The 22,097-nt window shown below is 52.6% G+C and overlaps 1 protein-coding gene across 2 annotated transcripts in view; it reads right to left on the bottom strand.

Annotated features, from left to right (window-relative positions):
* Positions 1-1,229: 1,229 nt before the first annotated feature.
* The window catches only part of CNGB1 (cyclic nucleotide gated channel beta 1), a 30,649-nt gene continuing 9,781 nt past the window's right edge, over positions 1,230-22,097 (bottom strand). Inside the window, exons 11-16 of one of the 2 annotated variants that reach the window (XM_010861857.1) lie at positions 21,378-21,414; positions 15,348-15,516; positions 14,151-14,453; positions 7,506-7,761; positions 6,805-6,841; positions 1,230-1,288 (exon numbers count right to left, since the gene is read on the bottom strand). In XM_010861857.1, coding sequence (XP_010860159.1) covers positions 1,230-1,288; positions 6,805-6,841; positions 7,506-7,761; positions 14,151-14,453; positions 15,348-15,516; positions 21,378-21,414 — 861 coding nt within the window. Of the gene's footprint in view, positions 1,289-6,804; positions 6,842-7,505; positions 7,762-14,150; positions 14,454-15,347; positions 15,517-19,422; positions 19,449-21,377; positions 21,415-22,097 lie in introns of those variants that run through there. The other variant, XM_010861858.1, reaches the window with a different exon arrangement.

The raw sequence follows: 22,097 nt of genomic DNA, 5'->3' as shown, positions 1-22,097 counted from the left end.
GGTTTATTTCTAGGCTCTATTTTCACTGTTCCATAGATCTGCATGTCCATTTTTATACCCTTACAACCCTGTTTTGATTTTACTATAGCTTTGTAGTATTATCTGAAGTCTGGGAGAGTTATGCCTCTTGCTCCATGGCCCCCATCCCTAGGCCGCCTCACAGGATTGCTTTGGCAATTCTGGGTCTTTAATAGTCCTTATAAAAATTTTTTGATTCCTTGTTCTAGTTCTGTGAAAAATGTCTTGGGTATTTTGATAGGTATCATACTAAATTTGCACATTGCTTTGGATAAAATTGCCATTTTAACAATATTAATCCTTGCAATCCTCTTGGAAGGGAATGGGATATCTTTCCATTTCTTTGAATCCTCTTTAATTTGCTTTACTGATATTTTACAGTTTTCAGCATATTAGTCTTTCACCTCTTTGGTCAGGTTTATTCCTAGGTGTTTTGTGTTTTTTTTAATTTAGTTTTGGTTGCACTGGGCCTTCGTTGCTGGGTGCAGGATTTTCTCCAGCTGTGGCAAGCAGGAGCTGCTCTCTAGTTGCGGTGCGTGGGCTTCTCATTGCAGTAGCTTCTCTTGTTTTAGAGTGTGGGCTTCAGGAGTTGCAACATGCAGGCTCGGTAGTGGCAGCGCACAGGCTTAGTTGCTCCAAGGCATGTGGAATCCTCCCAAACCAGGGATCAAACCCATGTCCCCTACTTTGGCAGGCAGATTCTTAACCACTTTGCCACCGGGTAAGTCCTTTTTTTTTTTTTTTGGTGCTATTTTTAAAGGGTTTCTTTTTTTTACATTCCTTTTCTGATATTTCATTGTTATTATAAAGTGTTGCAACTCATTTTTTAATATTAATCTTGAATCCCGCTACTTCGCTAAATTCATTTATTAGAAGGCAATGGCACCCCACTCCAGTACTCTTGCCTGGAAAATCCCATGGACGGAGGAGCCTGGTAGGCTGCAGTCCATGGGGTCGCTAAGAGTCAGACACGACTGAGCGACTTCCCTTTCACCTTTCACTTTCATGCATTGGAGAAGGAAATGGCAACCCACTCCAGTGTTCTTGCCTGGAGAATCCCAGGGACAGAGGAGCCTGGTGGGCTGCCGTCTATGGGGCCACGCAGAGTTGGACACGACTGAAGCGACGTAGCAGCAGCAGCAGCAGTGTTTGCGTGGAGTCTTTAGGGTTTCCTACGTATAGTATCATGTCATCTGCGTGTAGTGACAATTTTACCTCTTCAGGGCCTCACACTCTTGAAGGGCCTCGAATGGAGACATTTGGAAGCTTCCTACAATCAAGGGTGGCAGACTGTTTTTGTAATGCCTGTTACCCCTGTGACCTTTGGTACTTTCTTATTTTTGCATCTGCCAAGAGCCCCCAGAAATAATCCCCTCAGCTCCTCTCCTGACTTCTGAGAGGCCTTGCATCCTGAGAATCAGATCCTCCCTGGGGAGACTGGGTGTGTCCCTGTTTTGGGCTACATTACCCTCCCCCGGGACTGTGGGGACAGGTGTGCCCCTAGGCAGAGCTCAGAGGATGCTGAGGGGCTGGAAGGGTGCCCCCACTCCCCACTACACCTGGGCCAAGCCACGCAGTAGTAGCCAGGTGCAGGTCTGGGTACCAGCAAGGCAGGTGCACACCCCCAAAATGTGGAGGGGTGCATTTTGAAACATTTGGATATGTGAGCTTTTTTTAATGGCCACATGGGAAAAGCCAGCACATTATGAAAGTTGGTGGAGGGAACATAAGCAGACCTCAAGATTCTGGGGCATTTGTTGTACTAACCCTAAGCCCTCAGGAAAAGAGGATGAGCAGGACTTTTGCTAGACTCAACAGAGGTGCCCCAGGTTGTGCAAAGCAGGAGAGAGCCATGGGGTGGCAGGGACCTCCCCCCGCCTCCCACAGACCTCGGGAGAGGGGAGCTGGAGGTGGGCTGGGGGCATGGAGGCAGCCAGGACTAAGGCAGCTTCTCAGAAATGCTCAGGGCCCCAGGTGCTTCCAGAATGGCCCCCTGGCAGCAAAAAAACACGTAGCCTCAGCATCCATGAGGCTGTCCCAGGGAGCCTGGGAGGGACCACGTGGTCCCCTCACCCCCTACCTCACCCTGCATAAGACCCTACAAACTCAGTCTCTCTCAAAGGTAGGGGGACCTCCTAAACCCAATGTTTCATTTCCTGCCAGTATGACAGAGTAGGAACTCAAAACAGAAATCATATTTGTTTATATTATACTGATTTATAGAATAAGAATCTGTGACTAAGAACACAAAGAATAATATTGTATGCTTAAATTGGTTTAGAGAATAATAATATTTACTGTTAAGCACTTCCTATGTGCCTACTAGGCATTTGTTTCACTAAACTCTAAGTGCTTTATTTATATGTATATATAAACCCTTTCGTCATTCCCAGCCATTCTATGAGGTCATTGTTATCATTGTCCCCATTTTGTGGAGAAGGAAATGAAGCACAGAGAGGTTAAGAAACCCACAGCAGAGCACAGATTTGGACCCAGGCATCCTGGCTCCAAAGCTAAAATTCTCAGCCCATCCTGAAGTTGGTGACCAGCCTACATACAGACTTCTGTGCCACGCAGAACCACTGAAATGGAAATAATCTTGTCACTGCATGCTGTCATTGCCTCGGCCATACCATCTAAAATCATCGTGTGTCAATCACAGTTGGTTCAGACCACCGTCCCATTGTGTCACTGCGACTGTTTCTCAAAGCGTGGGGCTCCCAGGGACCAGAGAAGGCACGCGATGATTTTAGATGGCACAGCCAAGACAAAGGATGACACAGAATGAGACCACTCCCCCCTTTCCTGTTCTCTCTGGATCCAGCCTGGGCAGAGAGGAAACCTCAGGTTAGTGCTGCTATGGCCTCAACGCCTCCCAGACATGTCCTAGTTCCCTTCCGCAGACTCAGCTATGAGCCTTCAGCAGGCCCCCACCTCACCAGAAATTACCAACACGACCTAGTTCCCCATGTCTTTGTGGTTATTTCTATTTATGCCCTTCTATTTATGGCAGGCCAGGCTGGTTTTCCATTTGAATTATAATGTAAAGCTTCCTATTTAAATACACTGAATTGAATGAAAAAGTGAGTAAGCAAATAAGTGCAGAGTTGGTGCATGGTTGCATGCATGCGTGCTAAGTCACTTCAGTCTGTAGCCCTCCAGGCTCCTCTGTCCATGGGATTCTCCAGGCAAGAATACTGGAGTGGGTTGCCACGCTCTCTTCCGGCAGAATTGATACAGAATATACAAAAATCAAGAAGTGATGCAAGGGTGGAGGACATGTGGGACCCTTTGGAGTGAGATTTAGGGCTGGCCTGGAAGACTGAGCTTGGCGTGTCATCCCCAGTAGCTCATGTGGAGAACGTCACCGGTCATGACGTCTATCCAGGAGCTCTGAGAGACAGCCCTGAGCCACCCCGAGCCACCGCCACCCCCAACCCCAGGTGTTACGCTGTCCCTGCTAACCGAACAAGCCCTGGGGTCACTTGGCCAGGCGGGCTGATCTTACTCCACCTCACCCCCACTCTGCCCACCTCAAGACAGGAGGAGGGGAGAATAAGAGTGGATCTCTTCTCATGAAATGTTCAGCTTGACCTGCCTATGGACATCACAGACAACTTTGCCCAGGGTCATCCAGAAACAAACAGATGAATCAAAGGCAAAACGGGCAGGTCTGGTTTGAGTCAAGGCAGACTCAAAGTGACAGGGATTTGCCGCGAGGCACCAGTATGTCCCCCAGCTCTTTGTCAGCAGGCAGCAAATAGCAGGAGCCCGAAGGCCACTATGGGGACCCTGTCACAATTAAATGGGTCCAGACAGGCTCTCTCTCTGCACTGGCCCCTAAGGACACCTCTCCTCTGGGTCTGCCTGTCAACACCTGGGGGCCTCTCCTTTCCTGAAAGGGAATTTGCTGGGCAGACAGCCACAGTCCTCAGAAAGTCCAGCTCCCAGCAAACTCTCAAGGTCAGTAGATTCTGTCTGCAATGGACGTTCACCTCATGTCCTGGTCCATTTCCCTCTGATTATTCTTCCCCCTGACCCAGCTCCTTGATCCAAGCCTCTTCATTGGCCTGGAGATCTGAATGACTTCTCTAAACTAGGGTATGAGTGACTAACCCATATAAAAACTGATGATCTGCAAAATGCCACGTTTAACCCCCAAAAATGAATAGCTAATTGTGGAATTTCAGGCACAGAGAGAAGGGGACTATTATGCCTTAAATCACCACAAAGCAAGGCGAAGACACTGGTCAGCAGAGGAAAAAGGGGTGGTTTTCCAGGAGCCCAAATAGCAGTCCCACACCAAGACCACAGCACCCATGCAGAAAACAGCCCAAGCCATGCAGAAACACACAACACAGACACCAGCATGCTGGGTGGGCAGTTTCACGCTACCTAGACGACGGACTGAGCTCCTGGTCTCCTTGACGAAGCTGGAGTTGGATAAGTTTGTCCTCCGGGAGATGAGGACAGGGATGCGGGTGATGGGGGGGCGGTAGCTGGGCACATTGGGGAGGTGCTCCACCAGGTTGCGGGAGGCAAGCCTGGGGGTCACTTGGCCAGGTGACTGGTCCTGGACTAGGTGATTCAGCTCCATGTCCCGGCCTGGTTTAGCCATAATGCTGAGGCCAGGGGGTCTTAGGCAGAGGCAGGACCCTGGGGACTGCAATGAGGAGCAAAGAGTTGGGAGAGGCAGAGAAAGTGGGGCTCTTCCCCACCGGTGTCAACACAGACCAGCCCAGTGCCCACGTGCACTCGCAAGAGTGCACTCAGAGTCTGAAGCACCACTCTTGTCCCTCGAGGGCAACACCAGTCGTGTGGCTGGTCCACCCACAGCTCTGAGAGACAGCTCTGAGCACCACCCAGTTCTGGCACTTTCTCTCCTTAACCAACCATCATAGCATTTCCTACTTTACGATCAAAGAACCTAGAACTCCTCAGGCTCTTAGGCTAACACTCAAACATTCTTAATCCGGTAGGATTTTCCATCCTAAAGAAACCCTGGAGCTCAATTAATTTCACTTCCAACCAGACACAATAACTTTTCCTAGGTTCCTGGTTCCCCAAATAGGCTGCATATTGGAATTGCCTAGGGAGGCCTGGAAATGCCTGATGCCCAGGCCCACCCCCAGAGATTCTGATTTAATGGTCTGAGGTGAGGACTGGCACCAGGATTTTTTAAAATCTCCCCCAAATGATTGCAATCGCAGTCATGAGAACCACGACTCAAGGCCACTGCCTCTCAAACACAAATGTGCAGAGAAACCTCCAGGGATCTTGTCACAGAGCAGTTTCTGCTTCAGCTGGGTGGTGTGGGGCCTGGATTCTGCATTCTGAAGCAGCTCCCAGGTGATACCAAAGCTGCTGGTTTGACAGCCACACTTTCAAGTGGTGGCAGACAGAGGGCCATGCCTCAGTGTTTCTCAAAGTGTGATTCTCAGGCCACCTGCTTCAAAATGACCTGGGGAAGGGCGTGGAACCAGCCCCATGGAACCCTAGTTTGCACCCCCTGATCCTGGTCTTGCTCATCTTTGTGGGGTGCAGACTTAGCAGGTTTCCAGTAGATTTGGGTTAAAGTTAACAGAGAATGTTTTTCAAAGACCAGGTGGGAAGCAGACTCAGGACACCTGGGTTAAGACAGCTGGGTCCATCCCATCTCCAACACTGGTTGCCTAGGAAACAGGCTCACGACCCCAATTATGGTCTCTTCCTTCAGGGCCAGGGATGCCTGGTCACCCTACTCTGCCCAACAACCCAGTGGGGTAGGTACTGTTACTGCCCCCTCTTCTTGACTTGGAAGCCACAGTTAAGAGAGGTCACAGACTGGCTCCAGGTCACACAGAAAGGAAGGGGGGGAGCCAGGAGTGACATGAAGGTCTGTGTCCTTGCTGCCCACACAAAGCCTCAGTTTTCTCATCTATAAAATGGTCTGTGTGCCTCCCAGGGTGTCTGGAGCACTACTAGTGCCTTGAGGATTGTGGAGGTTTGCAAGGCCTGGGTTCAGTGTCCAGCTGGCCTCACTCCCCTAGACTCTGGCCTGTCGTCCCTAAAGTTCTCAGGATTAGGAGTCGGAGTGACAAATGACCAAACTTGTACCAAAGATCTCAGCAGTAAGGAAAAACTCAAAAGACACAGGGTCTAGGACATGCTTTTAGCAAGCTCTGGTCCCAATCTTCATTCAGGTATGATACCTTTGAGCCAAATTCTCACTGGTCTGTAGCCTAGAGAGTTGTGGACCCAATGAAGAGGTTGGCAGGAGGGATTAGCTAGGAGTAGGGTTTCCCTAGGCCTCCTGGGGTCCTGGGGTTTCCCAGGTGGTGTAGTGGAAAGGAACCCGCCTGTCAATGCAGGAGATGCAAGAAATGTGGGTTCGATCCCTGGGTTGGGAAGATTCCCCAGTAGGAAATGGCAACCTGCTCCAGTATTCTTGGCTGGAGAATCCCATGGACAGAAGAGCCTGGTGAGCTACAGTCCATGGGATTGCAGAGTCACACAGGACTGAGTGAGTGAGCATACACACACCTGGAGTCCTGGTGGGGTAGGGATGGGGGGAAGGTGGGGTGCAGGGTCTAAGGCAATTCCCTTGGGGCCCTTGAAATACATCATCAGACTCTGGTTATGTGGTCCTAAGATGCAGAAAATGGGTTTTGCCTGAGGATGGGATGAGTTGGGGAGGGGAAGGAATTGAGAGGCAGAGGGGGAGGGCTTGCCCCTGTGCCCGGGCTTCCCCCAGCCTCAAAGAAGCCTGGACATTCTTATGCAACCCCACCCCCACTGCACACCTACCTCCTGAGCTGTCGGCCAAGGCCTCTTCTTGCAGCTCCTGTGAAAGATAAAGCAGAAACCCAAGTGGTAACCATCCAACCATACCTGCCCTGGTCCAGCCCAGCCAGTGTCGGGGGATCTGCCCTCAGGCATCTTCATGGGCCCAAGTCTACTCCTTACCCTGCCCACTGGTCACACCTTCAGCCCACCTTCTGGAGCATCCGGTGCACACAGGAGCCCCAGGCCCCAACACCTGGGCCCGTCACATACCATGAGGGGAAATTCTCGGGCAACTCTCTGTGTGTGGAGACAAAGCAACTAAAGCAGCCCCCATGGCACTCTCCGCCTGGCACCACATTTCACAGCCTACAGCCGTGTACAAAACTCTGGAGAGAGGTTTTTAGCCCCATTTTACAGAGGTGACCACTGAGGCCCAAGGTAAGGTCTTACCTAGGGTCACATAGCCATATGAGGACTGGAGTCTAGGACCGCTGCTGCCCACTCATGGCCATGTCGCCAAGGCCCTTCTTGATGCCATCTGATCCCTGACACAAGCAGGGCCTTACAGCAACTACCATCCCACTCTTCTCTATTCAGTGGGCATCTCATCAGCTGAACCCTCACCCTCCGTAAACAAAGTGAACAAGGCCCCAGCCCCTTCCACTGACTTAGGCCCAGGAATCCAAGGTAGCCGGGGCACGAGGCCTGGCGCTGCTCCATACCTGGTGTGAGGTGCTCTGGTCCTGGGCTCCGCCTACTCCGTCCTGCTCCTGGGCTCCACCCACTTCGCCCTGGGCCTGGGCTCCGCCCACTTCACTCTGGGCCTGGGCTCCGCCCACTTCACTCTGGGCCTGGGCTCCGCCCACTTCACTCTGGGCCTGGGCTCCGCCCACTTCACTCTGGGCCTGGGTTTCACTTTCTTCACTCTGGTCCTCCTCGCTCTGTGGCACCAGATAACTATCCAGCAGGACACTGTGACTGCGAGGGGGCAGGAGGCAAGGTCTGGGGTTAGGGATATTAAATGTTTTCCCAGCTGTGCTGAGTGCCAGGCTCTGTGAGGAGCTGGGGCACAAAGATGCCTAAGGATCGGTCCTCGGCCTTCTGAAGCTCCCAGCACCGGGCAGGCGGCAGATACCACGTCCTATTAACAATCTCACAGTCTGCGTCATGTGCTGGAGCAAGCAGCTGTGAAGGACAAAGCCACAATTCTGCTAGGAAGGAGGGCTTCCCAGAGGAGATGGCCTGTGGGTTGGAAACAGGTGGGGAATGGTGTCCAGGAAACAAGAACAGCATGTGCGAAGAAAATTCTGGAGCACGGTGTTGAGGAAACATCCTCTCCAGCAGGGTAGACTAATGGGCACTGTATGGTGTTCAAAACCTATGCCCAGCATTTCCCCTCTTGGAGTCTCCAAGCAACCTTAAAGATGGAGGCAGAGAAGGAGGTATGAGAAAAGTGAGGCCCAGAGAGGTCAATTGGCCTGACCAAAACCACACAGCATATTGTCCCACATCACACAAGACAGACACACACCCTGATTTCTTTGCGTGCCATGAGATCAGAGCCACACTGCAACTGCTGAAGGTTTCAGGGGCCCCTGGCCCAGGCAAAGGCATACATGAGTGACAGGGGCCAGGGTTAGACTATAGGGAGCAGAGGAGAATATGGCAAATCAGAGAACCCCTGCCCATCTGAATCAGCAACCCCATTCTGCCTGGAATGGGTGCCCCGCGGCCAGATCTGCTGATTTTCAAGAAAAGACTGAACTACATACACATTTGAATGTGGAATCTCCCCATCTTTAGAGGCTGATAATTAATCCAAACTAATATCTATATTAAAATCTGTATGATCTATATTGACATCTATATTAATATGTCAATATCTCAAAGAGCCTGTCTCCAGGCTAAATTGGGCCCTGAGATGCCTGTGTGCAGTCTCTGGATTAAAATGATGACTTGGGACCAAGGGCTAATGTGATTTTTGTGGTTAGAATTAGATCCGGCCTCCTAGCAGCCTCAACCCACACCATGGACCATTGTCACCGAGGGGCTCACGGAGGATGCTCTTTAGCGTCTGCTGCCCAGAAAACCTGGATCCCCCATCCTCTACCCAAAGGGGCAAGTCTCAGCCTCTGAGGTGGGTGAGGAGATGGGGCCCAGTTGATTTGGAGACAGCAGCCTGGGAGAAGGAATCAGCCAGCAATCATATTATCACAGCAGTTCCCAAGGGCTGAGTGCCAGGCACAGGGCCAACCACTTGTCCCACCAAATCCTCACCCAAATGACCCTAAGAGCCCAGCTGCGATTGATCCCACTTGAGCTTAGTAATTGGAGGCTCAGAGAGGTCAAATGGCCTGGCCAAGGTCACATACCCTGTACCAGGTGAACCTGGATAAAAGATGGGTATATCTGACCCCAGTGCCAAGTCCTTAATACTCCACTGCCAGCTTCTGAGTGTCTGCACAGCCCCAGGTGATGTGGATGAGTGACCTGAGTGTCTGGAGGATTCAAGCACCCAACTCATTTTCTTTCTCCTCATTGTATACATATTTCCATTGTGAGGGGCCTTGAGTTGTCAGATTCTATCCTGCCCAGGAAGAAACAGATTTTCTTAAAGAAAAAGGCATATTATGACTTTCACAGGGCTTGGCACTTCAGCCTACATGGGCCCCTTCCTCCATAAATATATTTTTAAAATTCTATTTTGTGACTGCATTTATATGAAGATTAACATGTTAATATTATATTTAAAATATTCTCTTCCATCTTAAAGTTCATTTGTTGGGTCTGCTTTTCAATGGCACCCCACTCTCACTTTTCACTTTCATGCATTGGAGAGGGAAATGGCAACTCACTCCAGTGTTCTTGCCTGGAGAATCCCAGGGACGGGGGAGCCTGGTGGGCTGCCGTCTATGGGGTCGCACAGAGTCAGACACGACTGAAGTGACTTAGCAGTTGCATGCTAAGTCGCTTCAGTCGTGTCTGCGCTTTCTGACTCTATGGACTGTAGCCCGCCAGGCTCCCCTGTCCTTGGGATTCTCCAGGCAAGAATATTGGAGTGGGTTGGTATGCCTTCCTCCAGGGGATCTTCCCGCCTCAAGGATCAAAGCTGTATCTCTTATATCTCCTACACTGGCAGGCGGGTTCTTTACCACTAGCACCACTTGGGAAGCCCATGTTCTTGGAGGGCTTCTAAAAGTATTACAGAAACCGTGCCCTCAAGCCTAACAGAGAAGAAGGCCCTGCCTGGAAGGGGTGGATGGGCTGGTGCTGCAAGAAGCTGACTTGACTCTCCTTCCCTGAAACAGATACAGTGGCCTCCTCGGTTCTCAGAGCACGAAGGCCCAGGAAATGAACTTCCCACAGTCCCAGTCAGAGACTTGCTGGGGTCTTGCTCATTATAGAATCAGGCCTGGAAAGCAAGTCCCTGGGAAGCCTCCATTTGCTTATCAGTCAAATGGGTAGGCGGAGAAGGCAATGGCACCCCACTCCAGTACTCTTGCCTGGAAAATCCCATGGATGGAGGAGCCTGGTAGGCTGCAGTCCATGGGGTCGCTGAGAGTCGGACACGACTGAGCGACTTCACTTTCACTTTTCACTTACATGCACTGGAGAAGGAAATGGCAACCCACTCCAGTGTTCTTGCCTGGAGAATCCCAGGGATGGGGGAGCCTGGTGGGCTGCCGTCTATGGGGTCACACAGAGTCGAACATGACTGAAGCGACTTAGCAGCAGTAGCAGCAGCAAATGGGTAGGACTTGTGCAGCCTCTACCATACAGCCTGGCCTTTTTTTTTGTTTTTTGGCCACACTGCATGGCATGTGGGATCTTAGTTCCCTGACCAGGGATCAGAGCCATAACCCTGCATTGGAAGCACAGAGTCCTAACCACTGGATTGCCAGGGAAGTCCCAGCCTGGCTTATTTGAGTGAGGTCAGAAGTGCCAGTAAGAAGCTAAGAGAAAAGTCAAAAAATCTCCCCCTGTCCAGAGTCATCTGGATTCTCCATCTCTAAACACAAGTAAGTTGAACCATTCCTTGTCTGCAGTACCAGATGTCTGCTTAAGACCCCAGCCTGACCTGGGACACAATCCCAGCTCTGTGCTTGCTGCCAGGGCACCCTGGATGTGTGGGCTGCTGTCTCTGGGCCTCAGTTCTCTCATCTGTGAAATGGGATTAGCAGTAGGAGCCCTGGCACAGCATGTGGCAGGGAACACAAGTGTTCATCAAATATTTGACAGCTGTTATTAAGACTGTTCCTGTCATAGTTATTATTAATCCCAGAGGAGGAGGCAATCTATGAATCACCCACGGAGATGGAAGAACATTTTACACAAACAACTCTAGCTATGGAGACACCATAACAGGCCCTACGGTGGCCCTGTCAGCCTCACCAGGGGCTGTTTGGGGACCCATGTACACAAAAATCTTATTGCCCCTGGTTGGGAGTGTTCCCACTGCCTGCCAAGGCCCCCTCCTGACCTGCCCAGAAGCAGCAGGCCATGAGCTTCTGGAAAGCTCCCAAATTCCTGGGATTTGCAAGCAGAGGCTCAGACAGACCGGCTGAGGCGGGGAACACAGAGATCCTGGCTCTCTGAGTTAAAGATGTGGGAAGTAGCAGCTATAGCCTCTGGCAAGAGTTTACCAGCCCATTGCTCCTCCCTCAAGTCACAAAGCAGGCCGTGTCCCCAGCTCAAGGACCTCACTGTAGACTCTTCGCCCAGCATCCCTCAACCCTGAAAGAACGGAGGGGAGCCCTTAGGGAGAATCAGGCACCTACTTGGGTCTTGCTGTCTTTGCCAACAGGGACGCCCATGATGCAGGAGCTCAGCTGGGGGCAATGACATTCATCCCAAGCCCCAGGTCGGTGCGTGCCAGTGGAGAATTGGGGAGCCCTGGCCCAGCCCCGAGTCTGCAAGGCGAACTCCAGAGCTAGTGTGACTTGAGTGGTGGATGAGCCTCCAATCCTTCCTGCTTCTAATCAGATTGAGGGGATGTGCGGGGAACTCTGCTGAAACGCCCCCAGGGAGACCAGGTGGGGACCAAAAGGCTGTGGTTGCTAGGAAAAGCCGAGCTGTTGCCAGCAGAGATCAGGTCGCTAGGCGACCATCTGCCCGTTACCAGGGCCTGCGCGTCATCAGTAACCCCTGTGTCTCCACAGAGCTGGCAAGAGCATCCTTCCCCAGGCAGCAACAGCCCAGCCGCCTGTCCCACGCCTGACAGCCTCTGGCATTGTGCCTGGGATCAGCCACTCTGTCATCACAAGACCCTTGTCCTTACTTGGGGCCCTAGGTCCCAAAGTTCCCTGAGTTTGAAGTTCTGGGCAAATATTTGTGTGATCAGGTACGTGCCTGGCAGTGTTTGTAGGTAACTGTATGCGTGTGCTTGTGTATAGTGTGGATACATGCAGGTGAGTGTACCTGTGCCTGTGTTACTTGTGCATGTCTGCAGGCTGTGTGTGGGTATAAGTGCCCTGACAACACGTAAGTGTGCACATAACCCAGCACATCTGTGTCTGTGTGCAGGTGTGTATGCACAGTGCAGATATGTGTGGAGTGCCCGTGTGTATTAGGCAGAGAACATACGTGTAGTTAGTATGTGTGCCTGGGTGCATTGGCTTCCTGGCCTTCCAGTGGTGTTTAGTTCAAGAGCCATGGCATATAAAGGGATTTGTAGGCCTGAGTGTTGGGCATGTGTGTGTTCTGGCAGAACAGCTCAGGGCTCTGCACTATACCCAGAGGCAAGAGGAAAGAAGAGAGCAGATAGGACTGTACTAATGAAGACCCAGGCAGCACCTAAGGTCTTCACCTAAGGGAGTGAGAGCATCCTGGCTCTGGAGGGGCCTAGAGGGCAGAATTAGGACCAGGTTACAGAAGCCAAAAGGAAGCACTCTTAGTTTTGGCAGTAGACATAATTTTCTAAGTCAGAGGTATGTGTGGATGGAATCAATAGCCTTTAGAAGTTGTGAGCATCCCATTATTGGAGGCAAGCAAGTAGTTATGTGGCCTCCTGCTAAGGATGGAAAGATTATATGTGAACTGGGCAAGCGTGGACTCAAAGCAGATGAGACTAAGCAGGCTTCTAGCTCCCAAATCCTATGTGGTCTCATGATTTAACTGTTTCCTGACTGAGACTAAAAGCGACCCTTAGTAGAGATGAGAAGGTTGGTAGTTTTTGATGGACCGCATACTCCACACCAGGTCCTACTGCATCTGTTCCCAGCCAGCCCTCTGGCCACTCAGCAGGGGCTATTATCCCCACTGCCAGACCTCCCATTTTGCAGATACAGAGGCAGAAGATCTATGCCCACCTGCTGCTCACCCGGGTCACTCTGCTGAGAGAAGCAAAGCTTGGGCTCCTAACACTTGCGGTGCTATCTTGCCTTAGGCCATAGCCAAAGGGACAGGGAGGCAGGGTGTGGGCCAAGGGGTACCACAGAGGGCAGAACGACAGGGACAGGGAACAATGCCAGGGGGGTGAATCAAGGGGAAAGACTAAATCACCCGGTCTGATCAGGGGAGAGATTAAATCACCCAGCCACCTGGATGCTCCTCCTGCTTCAATCTCTGCACAGTGCAGCTGCCAGCCTGCGTCACTCCCCTGCTCACAAACCTTCCGTGGCTCCCTATTGCTCCCAGGAAGTCAAGTTCAAGGCCTTCACAATCCGGCTCCTCTGAAGGATCATCTCCCCCACTTCAAGTTACACTGTCACTCTTCCTGGGCCACGCAGGCTGCTTGTGAGGCCATAGTTCACTTCCGCCTCCTTGAAACACTTTCCAACTGGGCCTCCAGGTCCCACACTCTTCTCATCTCCCTCTCCTCCTCCTTGGTCCTTTCTGGTTCCTCCTGAACTCTGATCTGGCCTTTGGGTCTCTCCTTCATCCATACTCACTCCCCGGGCACCTCCTCTAGCCCCACTTTCAGTTCCGTCTACCAGACTAGACACCTGCCTTTACATCTCTGGTCCAGCCTCTTACCCCCTAACCCCACTCAGGCACCCAGCAGTCTGTGTGTCACCTCCACGTGCATCCATCTCACCATCTGCCCTTCTGTCCAGCTCTCATGGTTCAGGATTCTCTCCCCAAAACCCCCTTCTTGTGGAAGTGCATTCTACATTTGTTTGCCCGTATAGGGGTGGGTGGGGTGGGGGTGGTTGTTGAGTGTTGGGTATTGTGAATCCCAAGGTCATTATGAGCCCAGTGGAGGTCTCCCAGCAGCCCCCTAGCCTCTCTGATCAGTGCTCAGTGGTTCAGCACACAGCAAAGAACAAAGGGAGGAGCTCCCGTGAGCAGCAGAAAGCATTCCCACCCCAAAAGCCATGGCAGCCCCTCCCTGGGTCATCCCCAAGCCAGGCGCACAAGTGACTTACTCCTGCTCCTCCTCTTCCTCTTCCTCCTCCTCTCTGCCTTCTTCTTCCTCTTTCTCTCCACCTTCTTCCTCCTCTTTCTCTCTGCCTTCTTCATCTTCTTTCTCTCCACCTTCTTCCTCCTCTTTCTCTCTGCCTTCTTCCTCCTCTTTTTTTTCGCCTTCTTCCTCCTCTTTCTCTCTGCCTTTCTCCTCTTTTTCTTCACCTTCTTCCTCCTCTTTCTCTCTGCCTTCCTCTTCTTCCTCCTCTCTGTCTTCCTTCTCCTCCTCCTCATCTTCTTTCTCCTCTTGAATCTGAGGCAGCTCCCTGAGTTGAGGTCAGAGGCAAGAGGTGAGGTCATTTTTAGCTGTACCCCAAGTCCCCTTCCTGACCCAGTTCTCAGTAGGATGTCCTATAACCACAAGACTGCACCTGGGGAGCCCTGGCCTCTCTCTAGCAATGAAGGCTCCCTCCCTGCATCAGGGGCCTGTCTTGGCCCCCAACCGCCCTGGTGCCAACCCTAGGTCACCCCTCACTCCCTGGTCCTCAGTTTCCCCATCTTTGCAATGTAGGTCATGGACCTATGGACCTGAGGCCTCCTGACTTGAGCGGCTAAGACTCCACAGGGACTGAACTGAGAAGCTCCTGTCCTTGCGGAGGGTGGCCTGGCCATCACTACCATGGTTACACACTCCTTTCCTTGATGACCCTGCAATTCCCTTCTGGAAATGTACCCTGCAGATATCCACATATGCACATTCAGGGACATGTAACAAGAGTGCTTGTGGCAGAATTATTTAAAATAATAAAAACGGCCATCAATAGTGGACAAGTTAAGTACATTCTGGCATATCCATACAATGAAATTCTATGCAGTTGTTGAAAAAAATGAGTATGATCTCCATGTTATCAATGTGGAAAGACCTCAAGGTACATTGTTGAATGAATGTAGTAAGATCGATGGATGTGATATGCTATCTTTTGTGCAAAAAATGAAGGGAATCCATGATCACATATGCTCAGATAGGCCCTGGAAAGTTACAGAAGAACCTTGGCAGCTGTCGTGCCCATGGGGAGAAAGATGTGTATCTGGTGGGAGGGAGAGGGAGGAGAAGGTAGGTTTGGTCCCAGCTCTCTGCTCTTTTGCATATGGGGATTCTGTACCATATGCCTGTTATCTTCCCAGACAATCTTTTTTTCAGGGCCTTCTCTGGCTCCCACCTGGGCGTCTGCTCCACCACCTCGCCCTTCTCTTCATCAGCTGGAGCTGCCTCTGAGGTCTGCGGGCTGGTGCTGGTGCTGCCCTCCTGGTGTTCATCTTCCTCCCAGTGAGGGTCAACCTCTTCTAGGATGAGATGCGACTCCTCTTGCTCTCCAGGGAGGATGCTGACTACAGGGGACACGGGGTATGGGAGAGAGTGGGCCTGGGCCTCTGAGTCCCAGGGACCACACAGGGAGCCTTGGTCATCATCAGCCATGTGCCAGTTCTCAGCCAAGCAGTGGAAACAGCAGTTATCACTGGGACCACTGACAACCAGGCCAGTGCTAAAGTGATGGGCTGAAGCCCACAATAATTCACCCTGTCTCCTTCCATTAGTTCCCCCTCTCTTTTTCCTTTTGAGACAAGGCTTCTCTGGTGGCTCAGATGGTAAAGAATCTGCCTGCAATGCAGGAGACCCAGGTTCGATCCTTGGGTCAGGAAGATCTCATCTGGAGAAGGGAAGGGCAACCCACTCCAGTATTCTTGTCTGGAGAATCCTATGGAATGAGGAGCCGGGCGGGCTATAGTCCATGGGGTCACAAAGAGTCGGACACAACTGAGCAACTGACACTGTCACTTTTCAATTATAGTTAGTCTTTGTTTCTCAGCAGGGCCTCATTCCTGGAGGTCTGTACAGAAATGATGCTTCCAAACACAGAATTGTAGGTGACACCATGAGACCTATGCTCAAAGTCCACCCTGCCGTATCAAGGTGCAATGGCCTGGAATGTCCCGAGGGCTACAGAGAGAGCTTGTTCACTGCCTGTTCTCCAGATGCCACCCCTGCCGACAGCACACTTCATGCCCATAATCTCAGAACCTGCCTCTGGAAGTCTAGAAAGATTTTCTCTTGAACTGGAGGCTCCAGCTCCAAGGGAACTTGACTTTCTCATGGACGTGGTCTCACTTTCAACATTACTCCGTGGACTCTGGTCCCTGGCAGAGAAAGTGGGGCTGTGAGCGTGGCAGAAGTGGGTGCAGGGGAAGTTCATCAGGAGCTTGAGCCCACCCCCAGACAGGAGAAAGGGGAGAAAGGTGAAGATTACCTGGGAGCAGGTGGTCCCCAAAAGCTCCAGGGTTCTTGGTGGGCCTGAAGCCAGGTGTGAATTACTAATGGTGACTTTCAGTGGAAGCTGGCCTCAAGTCTTCTCCTCTGACTCTGGGAGTTATTGTTCATAGTGCAGGATAGTAACAACAATAGCACCAGCTACACTTATTGAGCATTTACTATGTGCCAGGCCCGGTACTAAGTGACCTACATGGATTAACTCAATTAGTCCTCACATCAACCTTTTGAAGTGGGAATAACTATTATCCCCATTTTATTTTCCCTCTTTTATGTTTTATTCCCCATTTTACAGATGAGCAAACTGAGATGCAGATTAAGGCTTTCTTTTATAGGGTGTTTCCCTCATGCCAGGCTCAGGGGCAGTCTGCCTTCCAAGAGTTCTCACTCCCCACTCCTGCCTCCTGTCTTCCAGGTACGGATGTTATCCTGCTTCACAGAGGAGGTGCCCACCACATCCTGGACTACAGTCCTATCTCCCCTATCCCTCTAAGCACCCTGGATTCTGACCAGGGAAGACCCTCCCACTGTGGCCCTGAACCCAGTGGTGGGACATACAGGTCATAGGTGCTTGCTGTTCTATGTCGTCACCCAGCCTTGGTGTGGGGTCTTCGTTCGGACCACGCCTTGAGGGTGCAAGTTCCTGCTTGACACCCAGGGGTCACCCATAGGACAGAATATCCCCTGACCCGTGAGCTCATGAGCTTTCGCAGTAAGAACAGTCCTCTCCCCATTTTATAGACCAGAGAGGCTGAGTGACTTGTCTAAGGCCACACAGGATGCCAGAGGCAGGGCCAGGTCCCCTGACTCACTTCCCAGGTGCTATCCTAGGTGACAAGCATGCCCCAGAAGCACCTGCCCGGCACTGGCAGCCACCCCATGACAGGCGGTGGATGCCATCCTTGCTCACATCCTTGCTTTCCCTCTCGTTAACCCTCTCTCTTTAGGTACTAATTAGTGAGTAGGCATTTTACAAGCATTTTCTCCTTTCATCTCTGTGCCAGGCCTGTCCCCATTTTATAGCCAAAGAAGAGGATGGTGCCTGAGATTACCAGTCAGAAAGGCAGGCAGGGGGTACCGATCCTGGGGCGGGGCCCTCCTGTCCCTGGAGCTGTAAGGTGGGACCCTCTCCGCAGGCATCTGACTCTCAGCTCTTTCGGCTTTTCCAGGGTCCGTCCAGGCACCCAGGTCACAGATGGGACCACGAAGCGCTATGGATGCTCAAACTCACATGGAAACTGCTGCTCCATCCGGGGCTTAAACTTCACCCTGGAGTGCCTCAGGGCACACCCCTTCCTGTGCAGTATCCTCCCAGACTAGGGCGGTCTTCAGGGCAGCCAAATGGGGTCCTGACTCCAGCAGCGCAGGTCGATAGCCCCATACAGGGAGAGAGCTATTGCTTCTAAGACCACTTGACAGGGAGCCCAGGGGCATGGATTCTAGGCCAAGGCTCCCACCCGGTCCCTGGGTTGCTGGCAAAGCCCTGGCCTGGACTTAAAACCCCCATCCTCCCTGGCACGCCTGGGTCATGACACCCGCTCTCTCTGTCTCTTGCTAGCCCAGACCCGCATCGTCTGGCCCCTGAAGCAATAATTCCTCAGTAACTGGGTATTTCTCAAAGTGTGGTCCTCTCCACTACACCTCCGTCAGAATCATCTGAGCAAATGGGTGCTTCTTGAAAGTGCAGATTATCAGGCTCCCACACTCTTTAAATTGGAAGATCTGGGCGTGGGACACTCTTCATAGCCACCCCCAGATGTCACCTGAAGTTCAAGAACCCCTGCTTCAGTGGCCTGCTCTGCCTCCGATGCTTGCTTGGCCTCAGAGTAATCTCTGTGAAGTCACTGCCCTGCTCAACCACCTCCAACAGCTCCCCGTCACCTACAGCCTAGTCCCCTGACATCAGGCCCCAACTTTTCTAGTTTTCTACATCAAGGACTCAGGGCTCCAGATTAGCTGAAGTGCCCAGCCCTCTCCCTGTATACTCTCACCGCCAGGCATATGTTCACCCTGTTCCCTCTACCAGCTTGCCCTCCCCTCGTTGCCAGTCTGAGACCTCGGGGGTCTCAAAACTCAAAGGCCTATGTAGCTGGGGAGATGACAGTGGAGGGTGCCACCTGCTCTCAGGTGGCAGCTGCCACTCAGACTGTCCCCAACGCACAGTGTGGGACCATGACAGCCTGATATTCCCAGTTGTCAAGAGAAGCCAGGTTTTTCTGTGCCAAGCCACCTGATTTTTCAATGCTGACAACTAATGCCAATGTTTAAAATCCTCCTTGCCCGAAACAAAGACATCTTGTGGGTCAGCTGGGACCCAGGGCAACTGGCTCAGGACCCCTGGCTGACTCCTTCCAACAACCCCAATATGCGGGCTATATTAATTCACCCACGTCTCAAGCCTAAGTACTCCCTTTAGCCTTACCCGGAGCAGTAACATCATGCAATCACAAGTTTGATGTACTACCATATGCTTTTTAATGTCAGTTAAAGCATGTGATGTCATCCACTAGTGGCCCCCAAATTTTGGAGGGGGAGAACATGGCCAAGCCTAAGGAGATCCTCTTTCGGGAAAAACTGTCCCATGGGGGCGCTGAGTGCGTCAGGCACCATCCTGAGAACTGTGTGGGTGTCCTTTGAAAGCCATGCCCATGGGTGTCCCTGCAGCCTTCTGGTGGGAGGTCTTCCCGCTGTCCAGCCTAAACCCTACAGGCTGCCGGGTTGGCCTTCCCCTTGCTCAGGTGGAAAAGGGCAGCCTTAGTCTCTGAGAGGCAGTTCTGGGACTGGCTCCCCGTCACCCTGCCTGGGATTGGTGGCGGGGGTGGGCAGCAGGGGGTTCAAGGAGGGTAGGGAGTTCAATGGCCACCTCATTCCCCTCCCCAGCAGGTCTTCTCTTCAGGGCACCCTTCTTTCCTTCCATCCATCTGTCCATGTGTCCATCTGCACTCTCCCAGGCTCCCTTCCCTTTTGTTTCAGAGGCTTCCAGCTGCCACCACCCCTGAAACAAAGGAGAAGACAGAGGAGTGGGTGGCGGGGTGGACAGGCAGAGGGAGTGAATGAGCGAAAGGATGGGGGGATCTGGGAGACCGGGCAGGGGAGGGGTCACCCTTATCTGAACAGTGTTCACCCCAAGAAACTATATCCCAGTCCTAACCCCTGTTACCTGTGAGTGGGACCTTATTGGGAAGTGAGTTTTTGCAGGTATCACTAGTTAAAGATCTCAGGGTGAAGTGATGCTGGATTTAGAATGGGAGGGACCTAAACCCAATGACACCTCCTTATAGAAGACATGAGAGGGAGGTTTGGCGGACACAGAAAAGGCAGAGCTTGGAGGGCAGCTAGATGCCAAGGGGCATCAAGGATGGCCAGCAGCCACTGGAGCCAGGAGAGAGGTGCGGCACGGTGCCCACCTCAGAGCCCCAGAGCCAACCCTACCAACACTTCAATTGTAGACTTCCAGCTTCCTGAACTGAGAGAGAATACATTTCTGCCGTTTGAGGGTATCCATTTCTGGTCTTTGTTATGGCAGCCCTAGGAAACTGACACACCCTAGTTTCATTCATTACCCACATGCTCCAGGCACACAGCTAGGTCCTGCCTGCAGCTGGCTTTCAGAGGATCAGGGAGTGGGTTCAGAGGGCAGATGGGGAGTGAAGGTCCATCCTCAGATCTCTCACTGGCCCCTGAGGGTGGAGGGGATGGGTCTCTGTTCCAGGGAAGGGCTTCCGGTCCTCTAACCTTGGCCTGGCTAAGCAGCTGCTGCTGGGCCCAAGGGACTCTAGTCACTGCCCCATGACAACTGCTCTGTGACCTTGGGCACATTTCTGCCCTTCTGCCCACCCCAATAGCCGTGGGCAGCCCTGCTCTGCACCCTTTAGTGTGGCCGTGAGCTCGAGACTGAGTGAACCCTGCTCTGAGCCTTCCCTTCAAGACACTACCCTGATTATACAAACCCCATCACCTCCCATGCCTGAGCTCCACAATCAGCCAGTCTGCGCATGCTGCCCTGTGTCGGAGTGACCACGTGCGCTAAGTCGCTTCAGTCGTGTCCAACGCTGACCCCATAGACTGCAGCCCGCCAGCTCCTCTGTCCATGAGATTCTCCAGGCAAGAATACTGGAGTGGGTCATAAAGGCCACCATAGTGGGGCTGGGGCAGGCAGCTCTGGGACACCCAGGGCCCACATTCTGAGGGCCTGTGTCCAGGGTGAAAGAGGGCCACTGCCCTTGACCTGAACTCTGCTCCGCTCACCTCCAGCTCTCATCACAGGCCTGGCACAGAGCAGCCCTCCATGAGCATTTATGAACACATGAATGGATGTGTGGGTGCCCCATATCCCACATGCCTTTCCAGAGGCCATGACATGAAGGAAGAGCAGATTTTGGATCTCAGCCCTCCCCTCCAGGCCCCAGTCCTCCTGCAGGGCTGAGATAAAAAGCAATACATACCTCCCACAGGCAAGGGGATGCTCTCCCAGCTCAAGGAGTCCAGTACCCCCATAGAAAGCTCATCTCTCTCCTTTCACCCCATAACCAGGGACTCTGCTGAGCCAAACCCACTAGCCCAGGGGACCATGGGACACTCTCTCCAGGGCTTCCTCGCAGGAAGGGAGGCTCATCCGACTTGATCTCAGAATTATTTTTTCTGGATAGAAGCTGGCAGGCAGGCCAAGTTCCTGAATATGTGCCCATCCCCTCGGCTCCCCGGTCCCCAGGAGGGGGTCTCCAACCGCCTCTGATTCTGGGCCAGGCTCTGGCTACCCGGCCAGGCTGACCTGAAGTGTGGCCTGCAGAGCGTGGGCTCTCCCAGATCCAGGTCTGGAGACTGGCTACCCCAGCCATCCCCATGTCCTTGCCTGGCCCATACGTACTCAGACCAAACAACCCCCATGGAGACGCACACAAGGACCCACTAAGGTGTCACTTACTGGTCTGCACGTCACATGTCACTGGGGCATCAGACTCCTGTATGGGGGGAGAAATGGGGAAACAGTTTCTGTGGGCTCCTTACCGGCCTTCCTGCTTCAGTCAGCACTCCTGGCACGCCAGGAGTAAGAGGGTCTCCTCACAGCATCCGAGACACTCCCTTCCCCTTAGAGTGGCCCGCTGCACTCGTCATTCCCCTATCAGGCTCACCGCTTGCCTGGTCCCACCTCAGCTCCTTTGCCCAGGTGGGCACCTGCCTTGGTTGCCCTGTCTCTGGTTCTCTGTGCATGAAAACCCTCTCCCATCCTCCCCTGAGGGTTCTCTCAAAGTTCCATCTGCACGCAGGCCTCTCCCCGCCAGCCCATCCTCAGAGACCCCCACTCAGTCAGTGCATCTTCACCCACTAATCATTCCTGCTGCTGGACACCCCCCTTCCCTCCTCTTGGGGAGCTCCAAAGCTGTTCCTTCCTCTGCCGCCCACAGAGGGTGTGTAAACATGGAGCCTGAGGGGTCAGCCGGCAGGGAAGCAGTCCTGGAGCTTCCTGTCCACCTTGAACTACAGGGGGACTACCACCCAGGCCTCCCATTCCAGATGCTTCTATGAAAATGTTCAATTGTGTCCAAGGGAGAAAGGCCAGGCGGCGGGTTCTTGGAGAGGGCAAGGTAGGGTGCCCTGCTCCCCTCTCCAACCCATGTGGGAGCTCTAGATCGTCAGAAATGCA

The sequence above is a fragment of the Bison bison genome, unplaced genomic scaffold, assembly GCF_000754665.1.
Source record: "Bison bison bison isolate TAMUID 2011002044 unplaced genomic scaffold, Bison_UMD1.0 scf7180017864473, whole genome shotgun sequence".
NCBI classification, from domain to species: Eukaryota; Metazoa; Chordata; class Mammalia; order Artiodactyla; family Bovidae; genus Bison; species Bison bison.
This window is presented reverse-complemented; position numbering and strand designations above follow the sequence as displayed.